The sequence below is a fragment of the Notamacropus eugenii genome, chromosome 4, assembly GCF_028372415.1.
Source record: "Notamacropus eugenii isolate mMacEug1 chromosome 4, mMacEug1.pri_v2, whole genome shotgun sequence".
NCBI lineage: Eukaryota > Metazoa > Chordata > Mammalia > Diprotodontia > Macropodidae > Notamacropus > Notamacropus eugenii.
This window is the reverse complement of record NC_092875.1, coordinates 288,251,970-288,264,484: the sequence shown is the minus strand read 5'-3', so window position 1 is coordinate 288,264,484 and position 12,515 is coordinate 288,251,970. Positions and strand designations below refer to the sequence as shown.

Sequence of the window (12,515 nt, the reverse complement as noted above, 5' to 3'; positions counted from 1 at the left end):
TCACAGGAAGTAAAATAGACTATTTTAATTATATGAGATTAGTAAGCTTTTGCACAAAAACAAATATAGCTAAAATTAGAAAGAAAACAGGAAAAAAGACTTGATACAAAGTTTCTCTAATAAATTGCTCCTCTATCAAATATATAGAGAACTGAGTCAAATTTATAAGAAAAAAAAAGTGAGTCATTCTTCAGTTGCTAAATGATTAAATGAAACAAACAGGCAGTTTTCAGAATGAGAAATCAAAGCTCTTAATGGCCACATTAAAAAGTTACAGAAATACAAATGAAAACAACGGAGGTACCACCTCACACCTATCAGAATGACTAACACGACAGAAAAGGAAAATAAATCTTGGGTGGGAGGAGATGTAGAAAAATTTGGACACTAACGAGTAAGAGCTGTGAATTGGTACCAATCTGGAGAACGAAAAGAATTATGACAAAAAGGCTACAAAATTGTGCATATGCCAGTATATCACCCAGTAATATCACCACTATGTCTGTATCCCAAAGGGATCAAAGCAATGGGAAAAAAGAAGCTATTTGTACAAAAATATCTATAGTTGCTCTTTTGTGATGGCAAAGAATTGAAAATCAAGGGGATGCCCATCAATTAAAAAATGGCTGAACAAGATGTGGTATGTGATTGTGATGGAATAGTTTTGTGCTATAAGATGATGAGCAGAATGGCATCACCAAAACCCGGGAAGACTGCTATGACCTTGTGGAAAGTAAAGGGAGAAGAACCAGGTGAACACTGTACATAATAAGAGCAAAACTGTATAATGATCTACTGTGAAAGATTTAGTTGGTCTGATCAAGACAATCCAAAACAATTCCAAATGACTCATGATCAAAAATGCTATCCAACATCAGAGCGAAAACTGATAAATTCTGAATACAGATAAAAAGCGTACTTTTTTAATTTTATTTTTAGTCTTCTGTGTGCGTGTTTTGTTTTGCAATATGGATAATACGGAAATATGTTTTACATTATTTCACAAGAAAAATCAATATCGAATTGCTTACTTTCTCAAGGAGAGCAAAGAGTTGCATCGGAATTTGGAACTAAAAAAAATTTAAATGACTGTTTAAACATTTTTCTTACATGTAATTGAAAAAGTTTAATGAAATAAATAAAAATATATTCAATAAATACATAAAATAAAATTCCAAGCCCATTAAATGGTTAAATGTCCTAATTTCAGTGCCAAACAACAGATAATTCAAGCACCCCAAGCAGAAAAAAAAAGGCTTTCAGTTACGAAGGAAATTCTACTAAAAGAGCCCAGGATAACTAGAGTTTTTTGTAGTTGTTGTTTATTGATGAATAAAAATGAAAAGGTTGAGATCTATGAAAAGAGCAAAAAAATAATGTCATGTATCTTGGAAAGCTAAACAGATTGAGATGCATGACCAAAGTGAAATTCTGAAAAACTAAACCTAAAAATCAGTAAAAACTTAAGAATTTTCCAAAAAAGAAAGAATTATTTCATTTCCACACACACACAAAAAAGAGGTGAGCAGATCATTTGATTCATAAGGGTTCCAATATTGAGAAACACATAAAAGGTAAGGAAGCAACCAAACCAATCAGATTTGTCTTCGTTTCCATATCTTATAACAATATTTAAGAAATGGGCTTATTACAGGGTTAGGTCCAGTGAATTTAAGGGTCCCCTAAATGTATCCCAATTGCCCCCAGGAACAGACAAGGTTACTGGCATAATACAGGAATTTCCAATGGACTATTTAAGTGCTTAAGATAAGAGATGTATGGGAATTCATTGGATAAAACGATTTAGCCATTATTTAAGATTGTAGAGAAGATGCCACCCAAAACACATTACCTGGAACAGAAAGGGTGTGGTAAAAAAAAGTAAAGTGTTAAAAGCAAGATTGGCAGTTTGAGAGTTGTGGCTAGTTGTGGTGGAGTCCGAACCCCAAGTACATGTCATATATGACACTGTGTGCTATATATGTTTTAACTGTGTGTTAAAGATCATGCTGTTTGAAGGTATTCAGAGACGTTTGTGCAAATCTGTCTCATACCTGCTACAGAGCCCACTGAAAGTATATGTCAGGATGGGGTCCAAGTAACCATGAAAATGCAAGGGGAAATCTAACATATTACTTTTTCTTTGAATGTTCCAGGATGGGCTTACTTATCCCCAATTACCTAGGCCAGGGAAGGATGCACAGATTGTACTGGAATGGTATTCTAACACCTTTTATTTGATTATATTCCAGATTCAGATAGAGAGAGCATAGTTCTGATCTAAATTAAAAGTGGAAGCAAGATAAAGTAAAAGGATGAGAAACGAGACATTCTAAGAAGCTTTGGTTAATCTGGTCTAGAAAAGGAAATGGACAGCCAAAGTTCCAAATGAAGAAAACATTTAAAGTAAAACCTCTCTTAAGATGGATATAGCTACTCTTTGTAACCACATTTTAAAAGTTTATTGGATTCATGATCTCACTGAAATGGCTACACCTTCCTGACTACAATTCATTCACTACTTCTCCTTCCAAAGGATTCTTGAACATGTTCTCCCACTACTCCTCCACAGATAATAATATTGGCAATAATTAAAATAACTCACTTGTACATAGCATTTTGAAGTATACACAATGTTTATGTGTTGATAAATTATACACATATATATGTGTGTGAATCTATAGATATGTATATCTTTGTGTGTATGTGTGTAATATGTCATTTAGCTCTTATGACAACCTCTAGGCAGCTGCTGCTATTCAGTCATTCAGTTGTGTCTATCTCTTCATGACTCTGTGGGTCATACCATCCATGAGGTTCTTGGCAAAGACACTGGGGGTGGTTTGTCATTTCTTTCTCCAGTGGATTAAGGTAAACAGAGGTTAAGTGACTTGCCCAGGGTCACACAGCTAGTGAGTGTCTAGGGTCAAATTTGAATTCAGGTCTTCCTGACTCTAGACCTAGCGCTATCTAGCTGCCTCTGTGTGTGTTCGTCCTTCGTTGCCAAAGAAGACCATGCCATCAGAGAAATAATGACACGACTTGCACTTGACTTTGTTTTGAGTGAGAGAGGGCTGTGCAGGTCACCAGCCTCACTGAGCCATCTGAATCTAGTGACCAGGATTATTCATCAGGATAACTGGAGATGACCCAGGGTTAGGCAACTGGGGTTAAGTGACTTGCCCAAGGTCACACAGCTAGTGAGTGTTGTGTCTGAGGGGAGATTTGAACTCAGGTCCTCCTGCCTCCTGCACTGGTGCTCTATCCACTGCACCACCTAACTGCCCAGCTGCATCTGTAGATAGTTACCACAGGGTTACTGGAATACCTATTTTAAAGAACAGGAAAATGACCCTTAAAGGAATTACTCGGTGTGCTTGATATTTTCCTCTAGTGTCCAAGTGCATACAACAGCTATAGTTCAGTGTATGTTGCTTGTACATCAGTTGCTGACACCACAGCAAAGTGTTTCTTAGGTCAAAAAGGGAATAAAGGAAGAGAACAGGCTTTTGCATAGTGCTTACTCTAGGCCAAGCACTCTGCGAATAAGCACTTTATAAATATTACCTGATCTGATCCTCACAACAACTCCGGGAAGTAGATCCTGCTATTATTTCCACTTTACAGTTGAGGAAACTGAGTCAAACAGAGTTTAAGTAACTTGCCCAAGGTCACACTGGTAGTAAGTGTCTGAGGCTGAATTTGAATGAAGGTCTTACTGACTCCAGGCTCAGTGCCATCTAGCTGCCACTTTCTATCTTAATAATCACACTGCCTGCCTCACAGAACTGTTGTACAGGTTGTGATCAAGAAAGTCCAATGGCTCTCCAGTGCCTTAGGGATCAAGGACAGGCATGTCTAGTCATTATTAAAAGTTCTTTACTGTCTTGGACCTGCTTACATTTTCAGTCTGTTTATACATGACTCCCCTTTGTACACTATGATTCACCCAAACTCTTCTTCTTGGTGGTTTCTTTCCCACAAATTTTTATCTCCCATCTCAATATCTTTGAACAGGCTTTCCCTTATGTCTAGAATAGGTACTCTCCTCTCCTTTCCCTGTTAGAATCCCTAGTTTCTCAAAAAATTGTTTCAAATGCCACCTCTTATAGATGGATAGAGATTAACCACTGACTAAGTGTTTACTCTCTATATAAAAGTAGTCAGGTTTGTTGGTAGGTGACCTAAGAGAGTATATAAATATGGTCTTGAGCCAACCAGCTGCTAGTATTCCATATTTCCACTGCCCTCCGCCCAAACGATATTGCCTTGTACTTACTAGGTACATATTTAGTATATGCACAAAGTACATATACGTATATAAGATTTCCCCAGATAAAAATGGAAAAGAGCAGGGAATATTTCATTTTTCCCCTTGAGTCCCCAGTCCCTAACATGAATGCTAGTACAATATTTAGGAAAAATAATGCACTTCAATTTTGTGGATTGACTGATTAAATGGTAAGGTGCTACATGAATATAAATGATACTGTAACTGTTGGGAGGGCCTGGGTGACTGAGATGCAACTTAACATGTGGTAAAGAATGCTGGACCTGGGGCCGGGAGAGATCTGGGTTTGAACACTACCTCTAGTACTTGTTATAACTCTTTCCTTGACAACAAAATGAAGATAATAATACATGTATCTCCTATTTGGCAGGGATATTATAAGAAATAAATGATGCCATGCACATAAAATATTACATAAATGCCAGTTTTTATTATTATGAACTGGGGAGAATTCAGCAAAGAAAAAGAGAATAAAAGTCTATAACCATGTTAAAAACAATAGACACATTTCCCCTTAACAGCTCTGACAGTAGCATTAGACAAGACCAGAAGCAAATTCCAAAATCCTTCTGAACTCAAGGGAGCCCCCAGGGTCTTGTCACCATATGCTGTTGTTTTTTTTTTTTTCTTTAATGTTTCCTTGGATATTAAAAGTATTAAAGTAAATATTAAGGAACTAATGTAAATAAAGCATATTAAAGTAAAATAATTCCACTTTTAATTTTCCATTGGTCAGTGGGTAAACATGGATTAAACAGCGAAACCAGAATCTCTTCCTTCATTATATAAAAAGGAATGAAAATAGTAACCTTGAATCTATAACCATAACATTTCCACAAATTGAAGCTTAAATGATATAAGGAGAAAGACAAGAAGAGGCAGCTATTGTGTAGCAGAAAGAGCATCAAATCCACAATCAGAAGACCTGTGTTTGAATCCTTCATTGCCACTGACCTCTGATTTCAAATCAAGTGTTCTTTCTAATGAGGCATGATGAAAGTACATAAGTAGGAGTGCTTTCATCAAATGTAGACTCCATGACGAAAATAAGAAAGATTAAGCAAAGACAAAACAAAATAGAAGAGAATGAAAGAAGAGGATGACATGGCCATAGATCCTGAGATAGAAGGGACCAGGGGCCATACAGTGCAATCTCCTCCTTTTAACAGCGAAGGTTCTGAAGTGCATTGTAACTTTAGATCTAAAATCATATTAAAGAAAAATCATTCTATTTTGAATTTTCCAATGGCCAGTGGACAAATATGGATTGAAGAGAGAACTAGAATTTCTTCCTTCATTATATACAAAGAAAGCACAGTAACGGCAAGCTTGAATCCATAACCATAAGTTTTAAGTTTCCTCTAATTTATGGGTTATATAGTAAAGTGCCATAGAATGACTGGTATTTGAGTCAGAAGACCTAGGTCTTTTCTAACTTGTCATTTACTAGCTGTGTGATTGACCAGTTCATTGTTAACTTCTCTGAATTTCAAAACCCTCTTCTGTAAAATGAGGTTAACAATACTTCAGTCTTTTATTTTAATCACTTTTTCTAAGGATCACATGAGACAATATAGTGATAAAGTACTTTCTAATCATAAAGCTGTATCTAAATAGAAGTTCTTATTCTTCTCCACACTTTCTCTGTCCTTAAGACAGCGTTGTATATCATAGAGGGTACATTATTCTCCTTTCTTTAAAGGAAATCTTCATTTTTGTAGGAGAGCTAAACTCTGGAAAATAAGGGTTCTTTAAAGATATAACTTCTGTCATATGGGAAAAAGGGGAAACAATTTAAAAGGTTTTAGTTCTCTAAAGTATTCAAAAAATTTTTTTGTTGTTTTAATAAAAGTCTTGGCAGACTGACAAATTCTGCAATTTGAAACAAATCAAAATTTTATTACAATTTTAAAGTCATAACAATGCTGCAAAGGCAATCATCCCAGTTTTATCATCCCAGAAGGGCAAGATCTTATAAGGAAAAGAATTATTCTCAAGAATCAACTGTGAGACACACAATTATTTTAATTGTGATGGTCTAGCCAATGCTGAAATATGAAGCCACTACCGGTACTTGCAACAGAAAAGCACAGATGGATGAGATAAATCAGATTCCCTCAAAATAAGAGTTCAAAGGGGTAGAGAAGGCCAAAAGAAGAAGCATGCCATAGTAGAAAGCAAAGTAGATATGAAGTGAAAGGGCTAAGATTCAAACCCTGTTTCTGCCACTTTTCTGCCCATGTAACCTTGGGCAAGAAACTCAACCTCTTTCAGTAACAATAAAATGAAGTGGATGGACTAAATGATCTACAAGGTTCCTTCTACCACTAAATCTATGGCCTTAATTAATGGTTCTCTATGAATCACTCAGGTTGTACATTTGTGGACATTAATAGTATAACGAAAAGGAAATCTATAACTTGTGGGTAATTCGCAGACAACTATGAAAACCTGCATGGAAAATCAATGCTCTTAGAAAAATGCAACCATGGCATAGCACTTGACTGAAAACACATTTAAAATCTTTTTCACTAAGTATTTCATGTTGCAAAGTGGCTCATTTACTGAAAAGCAGGTACTGTACAATTTCAAATTCTGTGTTGATTGTGAATCAAAGCAATTAAAGGTAAGATTTTAGATAACCCTCCTTACATGGCTAAACCAAATGGAGACAATCTTTATCCTTTTAGACAACTATGACTTCCAATAATTATAACTATAAACATCTAACAGACATTAAATACTTAATTTTGTACTAAACTTTAAAAAAAACCTTCTTTCTTTATATAAGTCAGTGAATCACAGGATGTTGAAGTTGGAAAAGAACTTGAGGGTCATTTAGTCTAGTTTCTTCATTTTGCAGATCAGGAAACTGAGGTCCTTGGTGATTATGTGGGCAACTAGGTTCTTTAATTCTTCTTCTGTGAATTGGACCCTAGATGTATCATCTAATTTAGAAAGTCTCAAAACAAAAACTTCTGGAAAGATGTTAAACTTGATTCCCTTCCCCTCACCCCATTCCTATTGTAGATTCCTTTGCACACAGAGTTTAGGCAGGAGAAAGAAAATATATGATCATTCCTTACACAAAGAAACTACAGGGTTAAGGATTAGGACTACAGCTAAGGAAATTAACAAAAATCACAAATTCTCACAAAGGCCATGGCCAAAGGTGCAGACCAATACTGAGGCTGGTCTTTATAAATATAAATTATAAAGATAAATAAAAATAAATATAAAATCTTCATAAATAAAGACATGTATAAAGACCTACGATGTCTACAGATGAAACTGCAACCCAATAACATTGCCTGGGAACAGTAATATCATTGATCATGAAGATTTTTTTTGTATACACACCACATGTTCTTAACTAGCAGTGTAAGTTCTTTAATAGTATTGTTCATGCCATATATTTCCATCACTTCCTTTTCACCAGTCTCTTCCCCATGCCTACCTAGGACAGTAGCTTGTATGGGAGATGAGAAACATTTATTAAACTAAAAGTAGTGGAGCCACCAAATTTCAATGTGCTACATGCTGTATAGTATACAGTATTTCTTTTAAACTTGCTACTAGGCGTCAGTATACAAGGTCTTAGATATGAATCATGACTGTACCTCCCAGCCTTCAATATGAGACTGCCATTCCTCCAAGACTTCTAATTTTTCCATCTGTCTCTTGGCCTCGTTTATATTGGAACAAACAGCTTTCATGGCCTGGAGGGCTTCCATCAGGACTGCATAGTCACTGTGTTTCCTTGGAGTCCGTTTCAGTAACTCCTGTTTATACACAAAAATAAATCACTCTTTGATCTTGGGTTCTCCAGTACAGCAGGTTCAAACTAAGTAGGAAGCAGAAACCGAAAAGATCATCAGGGCTATTTTCATAGATGGAACAATATCACACTTTTCCTGAGGGAAAAGAGGAAAAATACAATTTCCACTGTATGAATGTTATCGTGATACGTTTTTTTCTCCATGTTTCTTTTTTTCTCTTCATCAGTGTTAATTTAATTTTCAAAAGCTAATATAGTTTCTTATCCCTCCTGGGACCTTCAGATATCCTACTTGGCAAGTAGACAGTCTTTTAGGTAACTTTTGAATTTGTGAATGTACATAATTAATAATCAACTAAGTGATAAGCTGATATTTCCCTATAATCTTTAAACAGAATGCTAAATAAGTCACAGACCAACAGATCTATGTGTTTCAAATGCAACAAATTTTATTTTTGAAAATGCTAAAGAATAAAGAACTATTATCATCTATAATAAAGCAAAAAAACTAATATATTTTTCTTAAAATACAGCTGAATAATTGATTGTAATTCAAAACTGTAATGTGTCCTTCTTATTATTGTCTATAAGTCTTTAGAATACACATGAACGTGTACTACATAATAATGAGCCACATCCAAGGATTCTTCTGGGTTGTGTTCGCAATTTGCTATTCAAAAGATCAGAATTAGAGTAATCTTTAATCATTTAAATAAATTAAAGGCTTTGTCATTTATTTTCTAAGGGGACAAAATTAAACATCTTCACCCACTGTCTAGACAGTTGTGACCACATTGTTTTTTAATTAGTCATTTGTTGTCTTACTACAGATGCTATCATTATATTACTAACACAATTTTATAAGACACATATGTGACATTCTTTTTTAAAAAATAGAAAGAGAGGCATTAAAATCCCCCTAACATACAGTGGGAAAATATGCAGTTCTTAGAACACATTCTTTTAAGTTCTGTTACTGCTCAAAATTCTGCCATCAACTTTGACCCTCTGTTCAGGACGTTCACACTCTGTTCTGAAAAGCTAACACCAGAGGAAAACATATTACATCACTATCAATATAATTTTTAAAAAGTTAAAATAGATTGTTACTCCGTAAAAGTCAGTCTCAGGCTTCCCAGGCCATTCTCAGGCCTAGTGAGTTTGGCAGAGACAAATAGGAAGGTGCTAAGCCTCGTATGCCAATTGTGGTCTATACCTTGTGGAAAAATGAGCCCACTATGTCCAAAATGCTACTCAATGAAGGGACTGTAAGGGCAACCCAAGAAAGAATATGGAGTTTGTCTGATGTAGAGCAGCAAAAAATTGGACGGACAGAGGAGTCATATTCCTCTGCCAGGAATATAATTACTTCCCATGAAAAATACACTAATTGTCAACCTCCAAAATTTATGTTTCCACAAATTAAGCCAGTAGATCTCTTTAGCCCTACAACTTAATCCATGCAGTTTTTCCTAGAAAAGTGAAAAGTAACCAAAAAGATTTCAGGACCATGTTTACAGATAGAATGCCATCACTTCATAAACGAGTGAATAAATAATGAATGAATAGATGGAAAAGGATTTTTTAAATGCTACTGAGTACTGAGGATAGAAATTAAAAAAGCTAAGACAGCCTTTGTACTCAAGGAACTTACATCCTAATAGAGAGACATCACATATAGGGAAATGGTGCCTAGGGAAGGATACTTTAGTTCAGAAAATTAGAAGATTGTATTGGTAATGTTTTGTTAATGGAATGGTAAGCTCTTTCCAATCCATTAATAGACCTATGTGACATGCTTAAATCACATGGAAGCCTGAGTCATATAAGTCTAAGTCACATGGAGCAAGAAAGGGTGGGGCAGAGAGGGTGGAGCAGAGCAGAAGGAACTGGGAAAAAGAGAGGAAGCAAGGCAGGACTCTGTGAGTCAGAGAGGAAGTGATTTTGCATGAGGGAGCTGGTTTGTGGGAAGCTCTGATAATGTATATAGACTTCTCAGTTACTATAATGGGTTTCTTGGTTACTATGATGGATTCGGCTTTCTGATATGTGAATAAATATCTTAGTTCCTTCTTCAATGAAGAGAATCTGTTATATTTTGTGATTCAAACCTGGAAATTCATCAGCATATTCACAGCTGCCATTGGGGGTATCACCCTGATGATACAAAGATGAGTAAGACATTAAAGGAGAAGATTGCCACACTTCATAGAGGAACAATGGTCCATCATGGGGGAATCTACAAACTATACATTAAAAAATTTCCACTCTGTGAATAAAGATTATTCTGATTTATATTTTTAAAATATTTTTTGTGTTATTATTTCAGTTCACTGGACAAGTGGAAGAATAAGGCTCTTCTCCATTAAGAATAAAAGTTCTGATAAAACTTCTTTTCTACGGAGAAAATTCACGTGTTTGGGTCATTGTTCTTGACAAAAAAAAGACAAAACAAAATCAGTGGTTCTTGTGAAGACCAACCTTCTGCTTTGCCAAGAGCTAATGATCCCATTTGTGTCACTTTCCTCATTCTATTGGTTTCTTACTTGTGAGCTACAAATGCAGTGAGGTCTACCCTTAGCCTAAAGGAAACAAAACAACAATAGCAAAAACCTTCTTTGAAGCACAGTATTCCCTCAACTTATCATCCTATCTTTGGGCAAACATTAAGAAAAAAACTATTTCATAGTCATTGCTCCCACCTCCTCATCACTCATTTCCCAATCACGTGAAAAATGGCTTCCATCTCTTCAACTCTAGTAACATTTAAGAGAGTTGCTTAACTAATTATCTTCATATTTCTGAATCCAATGAATTTTTCTGTCTTCATCTTTAACTTCTGTTCTGGCCATGTCGTTCAAATGGCAATATAAGTTTGCCTCAAACACTATTTTACAGAGAACTCACATGAGATCAGAAGTGATAAAAGGGCAGTCTCTTTGAAGAAGTCTGGAATTGATTATGAGACATAGGAAACACTGGCACAGGACAGCTCATCATGGCATGAAATCAAAGAAGGTACCATGCTCTATGAGCAAAGCCAAATTGCAGTAGTACAAAAGAAACATGAGATGTGCAAATATACAGACATCTCCATTTCATATGTTCATACAATTTGTGCCTGACCTGTGTTAGAACCTTCTGAGCTCACATTGGTCTTACCAGGGGCAGAGAGGCAGACTGAACATTAACCCCAACATAGTGATGTCATTTTGGTCCGCTCTGAAGGACAACAACCATGATACTGTTGACCACTATCTTATGGTTCAATACCCTTTTCTTCAATGTAAAAAAAATACTACAATACTATTATTTCTCTGACCTTTTGTTCTTTCTTTTTCTTAATCTTTTGTTGACTCTTCAACCTCTTTTCAAACCCCAAACATGACCATCTACACCAAGATTTCATTCTTCATTTCCTTAATTTTGCCAAACATTCATTGCCCCTCTTTTCTTCTCTCACTATAGCCCCTTAATGATTTCATTCACTACCATGACTTACAGGACCACTGAAAGTAAATGGCTCTCAAATCTTTATCTTCATTGCAAATCTCACTCTGGAATTCTAGCTCTATTTCTACAACTACCTGTTGGACAGCTCCATTTTAATAACCTACCAGTACCTCCAACTGAACAGGTCCAAAACTGTTCTTCACAAAATTTGAGTTAATAGGACAGTAAGATCACGAAGTCTGTCTTATAGACTGAGAATCTCTTCCACAATATATATAAGAAACAGTTATCCAACCTTCCCATAAAGACCTCTAGTTAAGGAGAAATTTACTACTTTCCAAGTCAATTCATTAAAGGTTTGGATAGCTCTGCATATTAGGAAATTTTCCCTTTTGTGGAGTCAAAAAACAACGTCTTTGGTTTGCACCCACTGTTCCTAGTGCTGCCTTCTGGGATCAAGCATTAGAAATCTCATATTTTTTTTCGCCAGGTGACAGCTCTTCACATACTTGAAGCTAGCTGTTATGATTTCCCGTAACTCCTCTCTTTTCCAGGTTAAATATCTCCAGTTCCTTAAACTAGTTCTCATCATGTAAGATTATCTCAATGCACTTCAAAATCCTAATTGCTTGCTTCAATTTGTCAATTTCTTTCCTAAAATAGTTGCCCAAAAACAAAGCAATATTCTAGCTATGGTCTGATCTGGGATTAAAAAAAATTGTCTCTCTCTAGCCTTGGGACAGTACATCTACATTAATACTAAGATCATATTAATTCTTCCAGCTGCAGTGTTGTACTATTTACTCACATTGAGATTTAAAGACAATAAAACCCCTTAATTTTTTCACAGAAACTTCTACATAGTAATGTCTCTTTATCTTTTACTTGGAAAGGTAATATTTTGAATCCAGGTGTAGGACTTTACATTGATCCTTACAGAATTTTGTCTGTAGGTAATCATCCCAACATTCAAAGAAGTCAAGATATTTTTTT

General features: G+C 35.6%; 1 protein-coding gene across 3 annotated transcripts in view; it reads right to left on the bottom strand.

The window, feature by feature from the left end:
* Positions 1 to 12,515, bottom strand: part of PREX2 (phosphatidylinositol-3,4,5-trisphosphate dependent Rac exchange factor 2) — a 426,568-nt gene that overhangs the window by 299,709 nt on the left and 114,344 nt on the right. For all 3 annotated transcript variants that reach the window (XR_011966134.1, XM_072604786.1, XM_072604787.1), the window contains exon 6: positions 7,912 to 8,073. Coding sequence is in view for 2 of the 3 variants with exons in the window: in XM_072604786.1 (XP_072460887.1) it covers positions 7,912 to 8,073 (162 nt within the window). In the remaining variant the exon portion in view is untranslated. The remainder of the gene's footprint in view (positions 1 to 7,911; positions 8,074 to 12,515) is intronic.